Raw genomic sequence first — 17659 nt, 5'->3', positions numbered from 1 at the left:
ATCGATAAGTGTCCTAGAGGAGCAATATAGTAAGATAAGGGAAATAGGAATGGCCGGGATAGCAGGAATTGCTATTTTAGATAAGACGGTCAGGGGGAACTGATGAGGTGGTGTTGGAGAAGAGATTTGAAGCAAGTAAGGGATGGAGCTCCGTGGGGAAGAATGTCCCAGCAGAGGGAAGAGCAAGTGCAAGGGTCCTGAGGCCGGAACATGCCTGGCATTGCAGGAAGCAAAGAGACCAAGGTGGCAAGAACAGGGCCAGCAAGGGGGAAGAGAAAGAAAGATGGAATCGGGGAGGTAATGAGGACCAAATCGAAGACCTCGCGAGCCGTGGAGTGGATTTTTGCTCTTACTGGGAGGAGCCCTGAAAGGATTCTGAGCAGAAGAGTGATGTGGGTTGACTCACATTTTAACGGGATCCCTCTGGCTGTTTTGTGGAATAAATTGTAGGGGACAAGGGCAGATGACGTTAAGGTACTAGTTTCTGCAAGTCTGCGAGGGGCTGTGGCTGGTATTCGTGCCTCTTCTCCTTCCTACACGCTCCATTAGGTCCTTCCCCTTCGCCTGGAGCCTTGGCGGTTGGATTCTTGAGGAAAGTGGAAGTGGGAGTGGCTGATAAGAGGGTGCTTACCAGAGTCCAGCCCAGGCTTGGACCAAGTAGGTGCACGAGTGGGAGCCAGAGGAGCTGGGGAGTGGGTGTCCGGGGTCGCAGCGTGTGAGCTTGCCCCGGGAACACTTTTGTCCACGAGTGAGTTTGTATCACGTGTCCTGCGATGATCCAGTGAGCCTGGGGGCTCCTGACTCTTGAGCCCTGCAAACCTTCCCTGAGCACCTGCTCTGTGTCTGGCCTTCTGCTGGGGACACAGCAGTGACCAACAGAGACACTGCCAGCTCTGCCCGCATGGAGCCACAGTCTAGTGGGGGGACAGATTAATCCCCAGATAGGATGGCCCAGAATGTACAGGACTGGGTGGGGGGAGTTCAGGGGGTTGTGGGACCCTAGAGGGGGCGCTTGACCTAGCGGGGGGAGCAGGGAAGGCATCCTGGAGGAGGTGATGGTGCGGCTAATACTAAAAGGTCTCCTCTCCCAGTAGAACAGTTGCTTTCCTGTATCACCGAGGAATAAAGTAGCCTTGACCGGTCTAACAATAACTCCCAAGCTGACCTGTGATCTAAGCCTTCCTTCTGTGTCTGATGGGCAAAGCCCAACAGTGACCCCTGTTCTGGCCAGTGTCCAGGGCTAGCTACTCCCTATAACCGGTGACATATCCCCCCCTCCCCAGGGGATTTTGTCCTAGTCAGACCTGGCTGGTGAGAAGCCTGAGCCGTCAGATCTGTGAGCCCCCTCCTCATCTGACCTATCTGACCTGTGACCCTTCCTTCTGACCCTTGGCTCTGCTCCTCCCCACGCCCCTCAGGTGCCCTAGCCTGCTCCCCTCCCCCACTCACCTGCTCCCTCCAGCCTGAGTCTCCTCCCCTCCCCCCCAAGGTTGGGAGGGTGTGAAGGGGAGAGGAAGGGAGGAAGGGGGGTGGCATTCCTGGGATTCCCTGGATGAGGGTAAGAGAGGGAGGGCTCTAGGGAGGAGAGTCTAGGAAAGAGCACCCCACCGCGCTCCCCACCCCCCACCCTCATCACAGAGTCCAAGGCTGAACTGAGGTTTGAAGACCATTAAATTTAAGAGATTGGAATGATGGGTTCCAGGCCACTGGGCAGACAGGAAAGCAGTCGAGAGCACTGGCTACAGGGGAGGGCCTCACAAGGCATACTGGGAGAAGCTGTTCCAGGCCACCGATCAAGCTGGCCACCACTGGTTGTACTGGGAGAGGACAGTGCAAGCCACTGGTCATGCCGAGAACCACCGGTTACACTGGGAGAGGCCAGTGCGTGCCCTAAGGGTCCCCGGGCAGAATGAGGGGGAGAGGGTCCAGGGCGGAGTGCTGAGGTCCCAGCTCAGGACACTGGTCAGACTGGTCGGTCAGGCCACCCCCGCGGGCACCGGGCAGCCCGCTCGGGGGCAGAGGGAGCCCCGCTCCGGGCCGTGCGCTGGGAGGTCCACTCCGGGCAGTGGGAGGTCCTGGCGGGGCGCCCGGGTTTGGGGGGAGGCGGGGGGCCGGAGGGCGGGGCGGGGCGGGGCGGGGCTGCCAGGGGCGGGGCCTGGTCGCTCCCAGCCCCGGGGCCGCCGAGCTGCAGCCCGGGCAGTCGCCGCCGCCGCCGCGAACATGGAGCCCCGGGACGGCCGGGCCCGGGCGCGCAGGGCCCCGCGGCTCCTGGTGCTCGCGCTCCTGCTGGGGGCGCACCCAGGTATGGCCCGGGCAGGGGGCAGGGCGCTGGGGGGGGCGCTGGGGACCCCGGGAAAGGAACGGGGAAGGGGCTTCCATGGACCCCAGGAGGCCAAACCCGGGGACCCCGAGGGAGAGGGAGACGGGGGCGTGGGGGACACCCCTCCCGATGCGGGGCCTGGGGACAGCCAGACAAGGGGCTGGGCATCCCACAGCGGTGGATTAGACAGCACCTGGGAATCAGCCCCCTCCGCCCTCGGCCCCCGGAATCTGGGTCCCGGGGCTCCTGCTCCCTCAGACCCGGGGGTCCAGGCCTCCAGTGGCTTCCCCCAAGACACAGGAGACGCAAACCCCCAGGTTTCCCCCCAAAGGTTCCCAAGCTCTGCAAGGGTCAGGGACCCTGTGGCTAGAACCGAGCGAGTCACATGCTTTGGAGGGTTCCCCCAACCTGGTTTCTGAGCCCAGGCTCTAAAGAACCCAGCTCCCTAGGCAGCGGCCGTGGGGAAAGTGTTTCCGAGGGCCAGTGCCAGGGCCGCCTGCCTGGGGCCCCAGACAAATCCACACACCTGTGTGGCGGCGGAGGGGAGGAGGCCCAGGGGCTGGCAACGGAGGGCAGAGATCTCTCCATCTGTCCTCCTGTCGTTGCTCAGACGAACCCCAGGCACCAGTCTGGCCCCACACCCCCTCTCCTGGGACCCGCCTGGGCCAGAGGTGGGTGCCTGGGAATCCAGGCCCCCGGCACAAGCATGGCAAATAGTGGGTCCCCAGGGGCAGGGCTGGGTCAAGCTGGGCGGGGAAGGGAAGGGAAGGGAGGTTCTAAGAAGTGAGCGCTGATGCCAGGATGCCAGCCCAGAGGGTGAGAGAGCATGGTTTCCCCTATTGGAACAGCTGTATCTGCCAGGATCCTAGGATGGGAGTCCAGGCCCCCTCAGCTCTCTTATGCCTCCGGACCCAGAATCCTGGGCCTCGCCCCTCTTCTACTCCGAGGGAATGCACCTCACCCGCTTCCTTGCTCCATCAAAGAGGCTGAGGGGCCAGGGGGCGGGTAGGGGGCTCTGGCGCCAGGCCGGGCAAGTCTGGGCCAGCCTGTCCCTCCCACATTCCTGAAACCTGCCCAGCCCTGTCCCCCCTGACCGCCCCCACACACCCATCCTACCTCAGCTGCAGGCCCAGCCCCAGCCCCAGCCCCCTGACTCGTGACGAGGGACCCAGGGGCTGAGAGAGATGGAGGCAGTGCCAGGCTGCTGGAGAGGCAGGGACTGGACCAGAGATGGAAACCCAGAGTGAGAGACACACAGGCAGAGATGGAGAGACAGCTGTCTCTGGCCCTGTGCCAGGCCCTGCGCAGGGTGCTGGAGGCCAAGGGATGAGCCAGTACTGGCACTGCCCTGGAGGGGCGGCTGGCCTGGTGGGAAGAACAAGGACAGGTGCAGTTTTACCCCCCAGGAGGATTGGACAGAGGGCCCTGTGTGGCCCAGGGGGGGAGGAGCCCTTAGTTCTGTGAAGAGAGAGATGGAGAGAAATGCTGATGGGTTTGTAAGCTCAGAGATGCAGACAGGAGAAATGGAGGGAGGAGGTGCTGGGGGTCTGGACCCCTGGGTCTGAGGGAGGAGGGGCTGGGGGCCCGGACTCCTGGGTCTGAGGGAGGAGGGGCTGGGGGTCTGGACCCCTGGGTGTGGGGGAGGAGGGGCTCAGAGGCAGAGAGAGCTCAATGGCTCTCCTGCAGGTGCCCAAGCTGAGGTGCGCTTGTCTGTGCCCTCCCTGGTGGAGGTGATGAAGGGGGAGCCCGTCGCCCTGAACTGCACCCCCTTGGGGACCCACGACCATTTTGTGCTGGAATGGTTCCTGGTGAGTGCCTCAGGCTGGGGGCCAGAGGATGGCCAGGGAGCTGGGAGTCAGGGTGCCGCAGGGGCTGCAAATATTCATTCCCTCATCAGCGCCCCAAAGGACCGAAGAGCTGCATCCCACTGCCTTTCCCTTGTACAGGTGGGGGAGTTGAGGCCCAGCCAGGGGGAAGGACTCTCCAAGGTCCCCGGGTATCTGAACACAGCTGAGACTGGAAGGAGGAGGCCCCCTTCGGAGAGAGAACGTTCAGAGATAGACATAGCCAGGAGATAAGAGACCAAGGGACAGGGTGCGTGAGGAGGAGAGACGGGAGCAGAGCAGGGTGGAGAATGAGGGACCCTTAGGGAGAGGAAACCCCTGCCACACAGACCAGAGGGAGGTGACAATCAGAGAGGTGGTGGTCAGGGGAGGGGCACAAAGGGACAGCGGTGGGCAGGCCAGGCAGCCCGGAGCTGAGGCCCTCCCCGCCCACAGGCAGACCGCTCTGGGGTCCGCCACCGCCTGGCCTCGGCCGAGCTGCAGGGCTCCGAGCTGCAGGGTCGGGTGCTCGACTCCCGGGGCCGCAGCCCCCCGTACCAGCTGGACTCGCGCGGCCGCCTGGTGCTGACGGAGGCGCAGGTGGGTGATGAGCAGAACTACGTGTGCGTGGTGAGGGCGGGCGCGGCGGGCACCGCCGAGGCCACCACGCGGCTCCAAATGTTCGGTGAGTGCGGGGCACCTCGGCAGGGGAGGGCAGGGGGGAGCCCGGGAGAGGGGCTCCTGACTCCCCGTCTCCCCCACAGCAAAACCAGAGGCCACGGAGGTCTCCCCCAACAGAGGGATCCTGTCTGTGGTGGATGACTCTGCCCAGGAGGTACCTCGGGGCCGGACCTTGATCCCAGGGTCCTGCATGGGGGCGGGGGTGGGGACGAGGGGGCCGGGAGGTTTGCACTCCAGCATCCTGGGGGGCCCGGACTGCTGTATCTGAGTGAGAAGTCCTGAGGAAAGAGGGGCCCAGGCTTCGGGTCCTGCGTCAGAGCCCACAGCCACACCTGTGTCCACCTCAGATCGCCACCTGCAACAGCCGCAATGGGAACCCGGCCCCCCAGATCACGTGGTATCGGAACGGGCAGCCGCTAGAGGTGCCCTTGGAGGTGAACACAGGTGAGCGGCGCAGGACCCCAGCTCGGCGTGGGATGCAGCCAGGCGGTGGCCCGGCAGGCTGACCGCCTGGCCTCCCCCCGTCTCCCAGAGGGCTACATGACCATCCGCACCGTCCGGGAGGCCTCGGGCCTGCAGTCTCTCACCAGCACCCTCTACCTGCGGCTCCACAAGGCCGACCGGGATGCCAGCTTCCACTGCTCGGTCCGTTACCACCTGCCCACGGGCCAGCACGGCCGCCTGGACAGCCCGGCCTTCCACCTCACCCTGCACTGTGAGTCCCTGCTGGTCCCCACCGCCCCGACCTCCGACCCTCCAAGCTGTCCGGTGGCCTCGCCCTGACTCCTGACCCTCCCCCCAGTGTTCTGAACCCCATGGAGTTTCCCCACTAAACACGCTCCACATGCTCTCACACCACATTGGGCCCTGGAATCTCACAGTGACCAGTCACCCTGCTGACCTCTGACCCTTGACCTGTACTCTCAGCACAGCTCAACCTCTGACCTCTGATCTCAGAATAAGTGTGAATCTGAGCTGTGAAAGATGGGACCTCTGTCCTTTGGCCAACCCTAGCCTTCCCCTTTGCTGTGGCACTGATCTCTTTCCCCGAACCCAGCTCTGCCTTTTACCCTTGATCTGACCTACCCTTGACCATGATCATGAGTCTGCCCTGACCTGCTCCCTCTTGTGCTTTCCCTTAGATCCCACGGAGCGTGTGCAGTTCTGGGTGGGCAGCCCGTCTACCACCGAGGGCTGGGTGCGCGAGGGTGACTCTGTCCAGCTGTTTTGCCGGGGGGACGGCAGCCCCAGTCCAGAATACACATTTTTCCGCCTTCAGGTGACTCACCCCATCGTTCCTTTGGCAGTCCCGGCCCCTGACCTCTGTGACATTGGCCTCCACCAACTCCTGACCTTTCACCTGGGTGGCCCCTGGCTTAGCAAGGCGACTATACTGGTGACCCAGGAGCTAACGGGACCTCTGAGCCCTGATTTGAGAGAGTCCTAACTTAGCGTGATACCTGACCCCTGGCCTAGCAGGACCTCTGCCCTGTTACTCGAGGGGGCTCTGAGCTAGGATGATGCTAACTTGGTGACCCCGACCTACAAGATGCCTGACTCTGACCCGGGTGGCCCCAGCCCAGCCTGACCCCGTGGGACCAGGGCAGCTCCTGAGCCGGGTTCCTCATCCCTGGTCACCCAGGACAAGCAGGAGGACGTGCTGAAAACAAATCTTGAGGGGAACTTGACCCTGGAGGGGGTTCAGCGGGGCCAGAGCGGGACCTACGGCTGCAGGGTGGAGGACTACGATGCTGCTGATGATGCGGAGCTCTCCAAAACCCTGGAGCTGCGCGTGGCCTGTGAGCGTCCCGGGAGAACGGGCAGGGGGGCCCTGGCACCAGCGGCCCCCTTGCCCTCACCCCCGCAGCCCTGCCGCCAACCCTTTCTCTCCATTTCTGTGGTCCTTCTTGGTCCAGATGGCCCCTCCACCCCCAGGTGCCTGCTCCCGCCCTCTCCAGTCTCCCACACAAGGCAGCCAGAGAGCTCATTCCAAAGCACAAACCTGGCCTCCCCTGCTCTGAACCTGCCATGGCTCCCCAGCGCCCTGGGGAAAAAGGCCACATGATCCACCCCGGCCTTCAAGACCCACCTGGCTGGCTTCACCTCTGGCTGACTCTCCTCCCCACCAAGACCTTCTCCTCATCCCAGCCAAGCTCCTCTCATTCCTAGGTTAACTCCCTTGCTTTCTATCATCCACTTTTAGCCAGTCTCCAGGGTCCGGGCCTTCTAGAAAACCTTTCCAGTCTGCTTGCCCCCGAGCCCCACGCAAAGGCTGTTCCTCCTTGGCACTCCTCTGCCTGCTTTCCTGGGGCTAGACCCTGTGGCTGGTGCTGGGGAGGCATCTTGAATTAGGCGGCACAGCCCCCACCTTCGCAGAGTCCAGTAGGGGAGACAGGAGGCTTTGAGTAGTGATGGAGCATCTATAGGGCCTATCCCAGACTGACGGGATTGGCGAGTAGAGCGGGGACTATTTTAGATCGGAGGATGTCTCATCCATCCCGGGAAGCCAATTCTGATTCGGAGATCTGTAGGCAGGAAGTTTGGGGGGAAGGGCCTTGAGATCATCTACGGAGGCTGGGAAGGGGAAGGAGATAGGATTGGGTAGAGGCAGAAGACAGGGCACTGAGACGCTGGGATGGCCTCTCCTATTCGTCCCCAGTTGGGGCAAGGGGCTGGGCTTTATGCCCCACATCAACCAGTCATTGCATGTGGGCTGCCTGAGAAAGGGGACATGACCTTGAGCGAGGGGCTCTCTGCAGCTGAGGCAGTTCCCAGAGAAGGCTGACAGCTGAGGGCTGACAGCTGACATCCTTCTCAACAGCTGGGAGAATAGATCCTTTAGTCCTGGAGGGGAAATATGAGTGTCCATAATGGGGGTGGGGCAGAGAGGCCCCTCTGAGAAGGGGCCATTTGGGTAGGACACCAAAGAATGGAATCAGAAATACGAAGAGCCTGAAGAGGAGCTTTGAGGAAGAGGGATCAGCAAGTGCAAAGGCCCTGAGGCAGAACCCAGCATGGCATACTGGAGAAACACGGCAAGAGAGTAGGGTAGCTGGAGCTCAGGATAAAAGGTGGGGGGATGAGAGGTGAGGTTGAGGAGGTAGGCAGAGGTGAGACCAGACAGGATCCTCTAGGCTCCGTCAAGGACTCTGGCCTCTGGGCCAAGGTTATTAGGGAACCCCTGTGAGATTTTGCACAAGGGCAGAACTGACCAGGGTGTGTTTTGAAAAGATCCCTTTGGCAGCTCGGAGGTAGGGCGGGGGGATAGACTGGAGGGGTCGAGAACCCTGGCCAGTAGGGAGACCAGTGGGGAGGTGGCTGCAGGGGTCAAGGCAGTTGGTCCTGGAGGTCAGAGAAAAGTGGGACGGTCTGGTTCGGAGACAGAGCAGACAAAGCTGGATGAAAGGCTGGGTAGTGGGGTTTGGGTGGTAAGTCAGTGAAGGAACACCTCACCCCTCCCGGGACCTGTGGGCCCAGACAGCCGCCCTGGAGGAACATGGTTAAGTGGGCTATGCGTTTTGAGTTAGATTTGGGCTCAAGACTTGGCTGGGATGGGAGCATGGAAAGTTCTTGGGGGCGGGGAGAACGAGGAGGAACACTGACATGCTCTGCTTACGGTTGTGCATTCACATCTGCACCCCAACAGCCCTGGAGAGCCCCTAACCACATGGGTGAGGGTCCGGGGAAGGTGACAGTCTGTACCCCTCTCCAGACCTGGACCCCCTTGAGCTCAGCACCGGGGAGGAGCTTTCCTTACACCTGGGCAACAGCACAGCTGTGAACTGCTCCGTGCAAGGTCTGCCCACCCCTGCCCTGCGCTGGACCAAGGTGAGAAGAAAAGGGGTCCCCGAGCCCCTGGAACTGGCTCCCTTCCCTCCACCCCACCCTCACACCCGCCCTGCCTCGCCCTCCTCTCCCTGCCAGGACTCCGTCCCGCTGGGGACCGGCCCCACACTCTCGCTGAGCTCCATCACCTTCGACGCCGCGGGCACCTACATCTGTGAGGCCTCCATGCCCACCGTCCCCCTCCTCAGCCGCACCCAGAGCTTCAGGCTGCTGGTCCAAGGTTCGGGCTGGGGCAGGTCTGGATGGGGACAGTGGGGTGGGGCGCCGGGACAAATGGCTGGCCCCTCCGCCTGCTATTCCTCTTTCCCTCCCCCTGCTTCCCCTTCTCCGATGTACCTCCTCCTCTTCCTTCCCCACCACCTTCAGGGCCACCTCAATTGAGGGCAGAAGAGACTCAGCCCAAGACAGAGGGCAGCTGGATGGAAGGAGAAGAAGTCAGGCTGGTCTGCTCTGCCCGCGGTTACCCGGAGCCCAAACTCAGTTGGAGCCAATTGGGCGGCAGTGTAAGGGACAGTCCTCTCCACCCTGAGCCCTGTGGGACCCAGCCCCCTTCCCAAAGCCCCTTCGGGGACCCTGCCCCCTCACTGATCTGAGAATTGTGCCCCTCCGCCTCCTGGGGGACTGGGTGCCTTCACCTCAGCCCTCACCCCAGCCCGTGATCCCATGGGCGGGGGCTAACCCAAGCCTCCACAGCCAGCAGAGCCGGCCCTCCAAGGACAGGGCTGGGTGAGCAGCTCCCTGACCCTGAAAGTGACCAGTGCCCTGAGCCGAGACGGTGTTTCCTGCGAGGCCTCCAACCCCCACGGGAAGAAGCAGCACGTCTTCCACTTCGGCTCTGGTGAGGAGCTGCAGGGCTGGGAGAGGAGCCTGGCGTGGAGCAGATGGGGCGCTGCTGGCTGACCCCTCCTCCTCCATCCTGTCCCTCCATCCTGTCCCTGCAGTGACCCCCCAGACCGCCCAGGCCGGAGTGGCTGTCATGGCCGTGGCCGTCAGCGTGGGCCTCCTGCTCCTCGTGGTTGCTGCCTTCTATTGCATGAGACGCAAGGGTCGCCCTGGCTGCTGCCGGCGGGGGGAGAAGGGGACTCCGTGAGTGGCCTGCAACCTTGAAATTGACCTCCATAGGCCCCTCCACCCCTACCCCCAACTCTGACTTCACCTCCAACCTCAGCCCTAAGCCTAGCCCATGACCAACCCCAACTGCTTCCTGTCCCCAACCCCAAACCCAGACACATCCCCAGCCCCAAGCCCAACCCCGACTGCATCCCATCCTCAGCCCCAAACCCAAATACATCCCAGCCCCAACCCCATCGCCGAATGAAATGCAGTCCCATCTCCAACCTCAAACCTGGTCCATAGCCACCCTCATCCCCAACCACCCCACCCAGCCCATAACCATCCCCAGACCCCATCCCCAGGCCCATCTGCACCCCATCTGCAGTTCCGGTCTCCTCTGTAACCCCAATCTCATCCTCGTCCCCAACCCCAACTCCAGTTTATAGCCCGCCTCAGACCTGTCTGCATCCAACCTCTCCAACCCTGACCATATCTCTATCCTCAACACCAATCCCAAACACACCCCTAAGCTCTTCCTGAACCCCGGTGTCTCCCTCAACTGCAACCCCAGCCCCAGGACCCCTCCATCCCCATCTCATTCCGATTCCCAACTCCAGTCCCGTTGTCTCCATCTAACCTCTCCGAGCCTGATCACGTGGCCACCCTCCCCTCCTCCACCCACTATCCCTGGAGCTGACCCCCAACTAAGTCCCCATCTCCAACTCCCACAGCATCCGACCCACCCATCCCTCACCCCATGCCATCACCACTCCCACCACATCCCCCAAGGCCATCCTCATCCCAAACAACCCCATCCCCAGTCCCTTCCCCAGGCATGACTTCCTTCAACATACTGCTTCCCCTCCCTAGGCCAGCTGGGGAGCCAGAGCTGAGCCACTCAGGGTCAGAGCGGCCTGAGCAGACGGGCCTTCTTATGGGAGGTGCCTCTGGAGGAGCCAGGCATGGCAGCGGGGGCTTTGGAGATGAGGTGGGTAAGGGCCCTGTCACCCCATGGTGGTGGGACTGGGGGGTGGGGGCAGGACAGCCTCTGGGGGCACAGCCACAGACTGACCTCTCCATCTTCTCCCAGTGCTGAGCCTGAGGACCTCCAAGAGGCTCTACTGGACCTGACATCAAAGAATCAGCATCAGATAACCAGCCCTCTTCACACGGCTGCCGCCCCCACCTTCCCTCTTCCCTCTGGGCCCTCCCTTCCCTTCCTTCCTCTGCAGGCTTGGGCAGGGACCTAGAGCAGCCACTGCTGCGGGGAGGGAGGGAGGGAGGGTGGGTAGGAGGGGACCTTCCTCCAGGGAATGTGACTCTCAGGCCCCAGAATAGCTCCTGGACCCAAGCCCAGGGCCTGGCCCGGGACAGGACGAGGCTCCGAGGCTCCGAGGCTCCAAGGCTCTGAGGGTCGGCGGGCCAGGGCGATTTTTTACCTCCTGCCTGCATTGCTGGTCCCCTGCCCCACCTGACGTCCTATTGCATAGTCTGACACTGGATCCCCATCCCTGCCCCCACCTCCACCCCATCATCTGTGGACACTGGAGTCTAGAATAAAAGCTGTCTGTCACATCACACCATGCTGTGGCCAGAGCCTCCTCCGGAGGATGAGAGAAGGGGGTGCAGGTGATGCTCCCATCCCCCCCTGCAAGACCTGGGAGAAGTCTGATGTCATAGAGAAATAAATAAGAGAGAGCAGAGAGAGACTCAGCTGGCCAAGGGTGGAAGAGAGAGGTGCCAAGGTCCAGAGGGTGGTGAGAACCAGTGCGTGCTGGGGTGGGGGTGGGGGTGCTGTTCCCTTAAGTAAAATTCTCAGCCTCTCTTGCAGAGCCCAAGAGGGAATTGAAGCTGCAGGCCAGAAGGAAAGCTTTCTGTGAGCTGCGGAGTGGATGGAATTAGGGATGGAGCCGCTCCCTCTGAGAAAGGCATGGTGCCTGCCACTGACGATTCCCTAGGGAAGGAGGGGTGGCTTGGAGGAACCCGCAAAAGGGTTTCGGGGTGGAAAAGCAAGACAGTAGAAACAGTGAGGCCAGTTAGAGAGACTTACTGAGGTCAAGGAAGAGCGACTTGAGAGAGGGATGGAAAGATGGGGAGATGGGGGGATGGACTGCAGAAGCTCAGAGATGGGAGAGCCCTAGCTAGAGTCAGATACAGATTTGGGGAGAGTGAGGCAGGGACAGAGAAATTGGGACAAAGAGAAACACAACTGGGACTCAAAGATCGTTACAGTCAGCAAGGGAAAGAAAAAAGGTTGAAAGCAGCTGAGAAGCAGGGGGAAGGTGGTGGGAGGGGAGGCAAGTGTGACTTTGGCCAAATGGTGGCCACCTCCCTGAGCCCAACCACTCTTGGGCAGCGAAGGGCTGCGTAAGGCACACGTGCACCTGGAGGTCTCTGCTCAGACCTCGGGTCTCTGGCAAGTGACTCTGCTTCTCTGTCCTCGGTGTGCTCATCCACAAAATGGACAAAGTGGGATCTGTTACCCCCCGGAAAGTGGTGAGCTGCTATAGGAGCTGCCTGGTAGGGGGACTAGGCAGCATGCCCAGGGTCCCTGGAGCAGAAGAGTTCACCGGACTAATTAAGATACTCAAAAAAAAATTAAAAAAGATACTCAAATCCCACTGTTTATTGAATTATTTTTTTTTTATTTTAAGGTTTTATCTATTTATTTGATATAAAGAGAGAGCACAAGCAGGGGCAGTGGCAGGGAGAGGGAGAAGCAGGCTCCCCGCTGAGCAGGGAGCCCCATGATGCAGGCTGGGTCCCAGGATGCTGGGATCATGGCCTGAGCTGAAGGCTGATGCTCAAGGGACCGAGCCACCCAAGCGCCCCCATTGAATCAGTTTAAAACACATGAGAGAAGCCAGAGAAAAGAGTTGGAGGGGTTAACACACCTAGGTCAAGTGATCAAGGTCCCCACCACCTGAGTTTTGGGGTACACATGGCTCCCGAGTCCTGTCTCAGCATGGTGTGGCTCTGATGCCCACAGAGGAGGGTGAACCAGTGGCTTTTGAACCCTCGAGGTGCCAGACCCACGTGAGGGCAAATGCTCCTGGCCACACTATAGGTCTGAAAACGTGCTTGGCAGCCACGGCTTTTACCTACATGGCTTGGGCACAGGACTCCGGGAACAGAGCTGGAGTCACCAGCAGGGAGCCCCCTCGCTGACACATGGACACATGGGGCTTACTCGTTCCTTTCATCCTTCCCACCTATGTTTAAATCATTCTTAATACATCCTTTTTGTTTTAAGATTTTTATTTAGGGGGCAGCCCCTGTGGCTCAGCGGTTTAGTGCCGCCTTCAGCCCAGGGCATGATCCTGGAGTCCCAGGATTGAGTCCCATGTCAGGCTCCCTGCAGGGAGCCTGCTTCTCCCTCTGCCTGTGTCTCTGCCTCTCTCCCTCTGCCTCTCTCTATATATCTCTCATGAATAAATAAATAAAATCTTTTTTAAGAGACACAGAGAGAGGCAGAGGGAGAGGCAGGCTCCCTGCGGGGAGCCCAATGTGGGACTCGATCCCGGGACCCCGGGACCATGACCTGAGCCACAGGCAGACACTCAACCACTGAGCACCCAGGTGTCCCTCATTCTTAATATGTCTACCAGGCCCCGTGGGTCACTTCTTAAAAACTCATTCTTTGTTTCTTCTATCTGCTCATGTGTGTGGCTTTCTTGTTTTCTGTACGGCAGAAGTGACTATCCTTTTTTTAAAAATACAGCAGACAGGGATCCCTGGGTGGCGCAACGGTTTGGCGCCTGCCTTTGGCCCAGGGCGCGATCCTGGAGACCCGGGATCGAGTCCCACGTCGGGCTCCCGGTGCATGGAGCCTGCTTCTCCCTCCGCCTGTGTCTCTGCGCCTCTCTCTCTCTCTCTGTGTGACTATCATAAATAAATAAAAATTAAAAAAAAAAAAAAATACAGCAGACACAAGAGAGCCGTTGAGAGAATTTGATAAGATAACCATGGAAAGTGTTTATACAAAGCCTGGCACAGAGTATGTTTTTAGTACAAGTACATGTTTATTATTAGTAGTATCATCATCCAAGGAAATGGAGGGACAGAGAGAAAAGCAAAATAGGGTCCCTTGGTCCAGGGAAGGGATCAGGTGGAGAGAGATACCACTGTAAGAACAGACATCAGTGAGGGGGGATTCTGGGGAGCTAGAGGGGGAGTGAACAGATGGCTGGGGGAGGGGATGGAGGGGGACCCCGGGGAGGAAGGGGTTCTCTATGCTCAGCACCTGGTCCCCAAGTTAATGAGGGGAGGGTCCTGGCCTGCCTCCCAGGAGGGCATGCATTTGCTTAAGGTCCCTCTTCTGCATGGCATCCCAGGCAATTTGCATACAGATGGTAGCCTGTGCTCTCAATCTGACCCCTCCTACCTTGGCCAAGGGTCTGGGGGAATGGAAATGGGGGATCCCCCACTTCTGGATCCCCAAGAAGTAAAAGCAAGTTTGGAGTAAACTACCCTTGTTTATCAACCTTCTGTGGCTCCCTGTTGCTCTCAAGAGCATGAGCCACACTTCACCTGCCATTTGGGACCTACAGTGTTGCCTCTCACTCACAACCCACTGCTCCCCCCTCACACATGCCCCTGCCTGATGCCTTCATGACTTTACTATTCCCAGAATGTCCTCCCCCATTGTCACAAAGCTCACCTGTCCTTCCAAGCCTGGACATCTTGAAGGATTCTGAAAAGTTTTCACTCTCCTTTCCCTGCCCTGGGAACTTTACAAGAATCTGTGCCTCTTCTGGACTCTTATAGATTCCATGACTTTGGTTGCAAATGACAAAAAAAAAAAAAAAAAAAAAGAAAGAAAGAAAGAAAGAAAGAAAAAGAAAAAAGCGGGGGTGGGGGACGGATAGTAAAAAAAATTTGTGTAAGTGAAAAGGAAAATTATTCACTCATATAATTAGGATGACTACTTTCAGGCATAGCTGGATCCAGGAGTTCAAATAGTCTCATTAGAAAGCTCTTGTCAGGGCAGCCCAGGTGGCTCAGAGGTTTAGCCCTGCCTTCAGCCCAGGGCCTGATCCCGGAGATCCAGGATTGAGTCCTCATGTCAGGCTCCCTGCATGGAGCCTGCCTCTCTCTCTCTTTGTGTGTCTCATGAATAAATAAATAAAATCTTAAAAAAAAAAAAAAAAAAAAAAAAAGCTCTCCTCTTCCATTTCACAGCTCTGCTGTCCTCCAAGCACTCTTTTCTCAAGTGTCACCCTCGTGCCAGATTTCCGCCCTACCAGCTTAGCAACCCCCATTAAAAGAGTGTATCCCGGGGTCCCTGGCTGGCTCATTCGGCACAGCATGTGACCCTTGATATCAAGGTGATAGGTTGGGTGTAGAGTTTAATTAAAAAATAAAATCTTGGGGTGCCTGGGTGGCTCAGTGGTTGAGCATCTGCCTTTGGCTCAGGTAAGTCCTATATCGGGGTCCCCGTGGGGAGCCTACTTCTCCCTATGCCTGTATCTCTGCCTCTCTCTGTGTGTCTCTCATGAATAGATAAATAAAATCTTAAATTTAAAAAAAAAAAAAAAAGAGTGTATCCTTTTCCTATTTAATCAAGAGAGAGTCCCAGAGCTAATTCCCATTGGACAGGAATGGGTCCCACCCCCATCCCTGAACCAATCCTGGTGGTGGTTGGGGGATCAAATACTCTGATTGGCCAGGACAGGGAGAGGCTCACTCCCACCATAAGGACTCTCAGTAGGGGATTCTGTGCAGGGAAATTTGGTGGTGGGGTGGGATGAGGGCACTGCTGGAAGAAGGAAAAGAGGTTATAGGTTGCCAGGCAGGTAAATACTTGGCACCAACTCCAAAGCACCGTCAGGAAGACTTTGGCCTTGTGCCTGTTCCTCCCGGTGGTTATGGCTCTTCAGTGAAGTGCCTTGGGGCTTGTCTACAATGAAAGCCGGCTTCTCAGGCATGAGACCCACCCAGGCATTTGTCAACAAACATGGCAGTGCACAGCCAGATGCATGTCCCCTTCTTCATGTGAAGGGGGCGTTAAACTCCGGCTTACCCTCCCAGGGCTTCTTTCGTGGGCTCCACGAAAAATAGCCAGGGAGGCTGAGCTCACTCACCAACAGGGCCCAGAAAGGAGCAGGTGCTAGGGGGCCTTCCTAGAAGAAATCTCCCTGGGGACTGGGCATTCTGTTCAGGGGAGAAAGGGGTGTATGTGTGTGGCGGGGAGGGGAGGCGGGAGGCAACGATTTTACAAAGCAAATTAGTAGCAAAGCGGCACTGAAACCCAGACATGCTGGCCATCTAGTCTGGCCCCAGGCTGGGGAAAGAACAAAGAGATCACATTTATTATGCACCTATTTGCCCAACTGGGCTAATACCAGGCTTGTGGGAAGCCTGAAAACACATTATCTGGAAGACATGTAGGGTAGAAAGGGTAAGAGCTCGGATTGCCTGGGTTCAGATCGCTGCTTGCTACCTTCTTGCTGGGTAGCTTGGGGCAAATGACCCTCAATGTACTTTTCAGCATTGAAAAGGGATCATAATGTCTCCTCCATTGGATTCTTTTTTATTTTTTAAAATATTTTATTTGTTTGTTTATTTGACAGCACAAGCAGGCGGTGCAGTAGAGGGAGAGGGAGAAGCAGACTCCCTGGTTGAGCAGGGAGCCTGATGCGGGGCTTGAGCCCACGACGACGACGCTGAGATGGTGACCTGAGCCCAAGGCAGACATTTAAGTGACTGAGCCACTCAGGTGCCCCTCCCCCATTGGATTCCTGTGAGGAATAAACTAAGATACATTGGTCCCAGATTTGCCATTTTGTGACTCTGTTGGGCCAAGTCACTCCATCTCTCTGAGCCTCAGTTCTCTTATAGGGTCCTGGGTGGGTATAAGTATTTGAGATCAATACTTATGGGTATTGATCTCACTATAGGTATTGATGACAAATACTTATAGTGCATTTAGATGTGTACCCGGCACACAATAAATAAATATATTTATTAATAGTATTATTACCAAGACTTGAAGGCAGGCCAGTAAGAATCCCTACCACCTGAGACCTTGCCCTGTGGGGAGGAAAGCTCAGGTGTGCGGTGAGTGGGAAGGGAGGGCCATGGGGGAGGGCGGTCCTCTGGCTGGGGCGAGACCCTCTCAAGCGTCTGCCGCGGGTTGATCGGCACCCTCGCCCCCTCGCCCCGGAGGAACTGGAACGGAGGGACTTCAGGCGCTCAGTGGCATCCCCGCCCCCCCCAGCCGCCCGCTTCCCGCCCTCACCCCAACACACTGGGCGGCCTCACCAGCTCCCCCCGTCAGCCCTAGGAATGTGAAGAGGTAGGTGGGGGTGGGGAGGAGCAGGCGCCGCCGGGGAGAGACAAAGGGGCCGAGTCAGAACTAGAGACACAAAGACGCGAGGAGGCTGGGAAGATAGGAGAAGTGGGACAAGGACAAGGGGAGGGACCGTCGGAGTCCAGAGGCCGGACCCTAGCCCAGCCCGGCAGGGCCCGCGGAGCGCGGGGGCCGGTCTGTGGCGCCCCCTAGCGGGAGGCCGCGGACAAAAGCAGGTGCGGACCTGATGCCGGAGGGGACCCGGGAGGCGGGGAGCGGGAGAGGCACAGAGAACAGAGACATCGACAGAGACACTCAGAGAGACAGACACAGAGTCAAAGGGATGGAAAGAGACGCGAGAACCAAGTGACATCGGGACGGTGGGAGAAAGACAAAAAGAGCAGAAACACAACGCGACACCGAGACGTGAGGACTGAAGGATCCAGAGATAGAGAAATAAAGGGACGAAGTCAGAGATCATGAGACAGAGACATCTGGGCAGGAACGAGGCAGCGACGCCCCGAGCCCGAGGCAGAGATTGGAATGAGGCAGGATTAGCCGAGAGCACCCAGATGTGACACAGGCCCTGGGCCAGGGGGCGGGAACCAGGAAAGCCTCGTGGCGGGGATCGGGGTGGGGGCAGGT

General features: G+C 58.8%; 1 protein-coding gene across 1 annotated transcript; it reads left to right on the top strand.

The window, feature by feature from the left end:
• The first annotated feature begins 2148 nt into the window (after window positions 1-2148).
• On the top strand, window positions 2149-11301 carry BCAM (basal cell adhesion molecule (Lutheran blood group)). The gene is made up of 15 exons (XM_025424711.3): window positions 2149-2302; window positions 4007-4128; window positions 4600-4828; window positions 4908-4978; window positions 5172-5268; window positions 5357-5539; window positions 5967-6103; window positions 6467-6623; window positions 8537-8652; window positions 8749-8890; window positions 9037-9173; window positions 9364-9508; window positions 9612-9756; window positions 10594-10711; window positions 10814-11301. The coding sequence occupies exons 1-15, from the start codon at window positions 2221-2223 to the stop codon at window positions 10817-10819; spliced, it is 1887 nt and encodes a 628-aa protein (XP_025280496.1). The 5' UTR covers window positions 2149-2220; the 3' UTR covers window positions 10820-11301.
• The last annotated feature ends 6358 nt before the right edge of the window (window positions 11302-17659 follow it).

The sequence above is a fragment of the Canis lupus genome, chromosome 1, assembly GCF_003254725.2.
Source record: "Canis lupus dingo isolate Sandy chromosome 1, ASM325472v2, whole genome shotgun sequence".
Classification (NCBI taxonomy): domain Eukaryota; kingdom Metazoa; phylum Chordata; class Mammalia; order Carnivora; family Canidae; genus Canis; species Canis lupus.
Note: the sequence above shows the minus strand (reverse complement) of the source record. Positions and strands in the feature narration are given on the sequence as shown.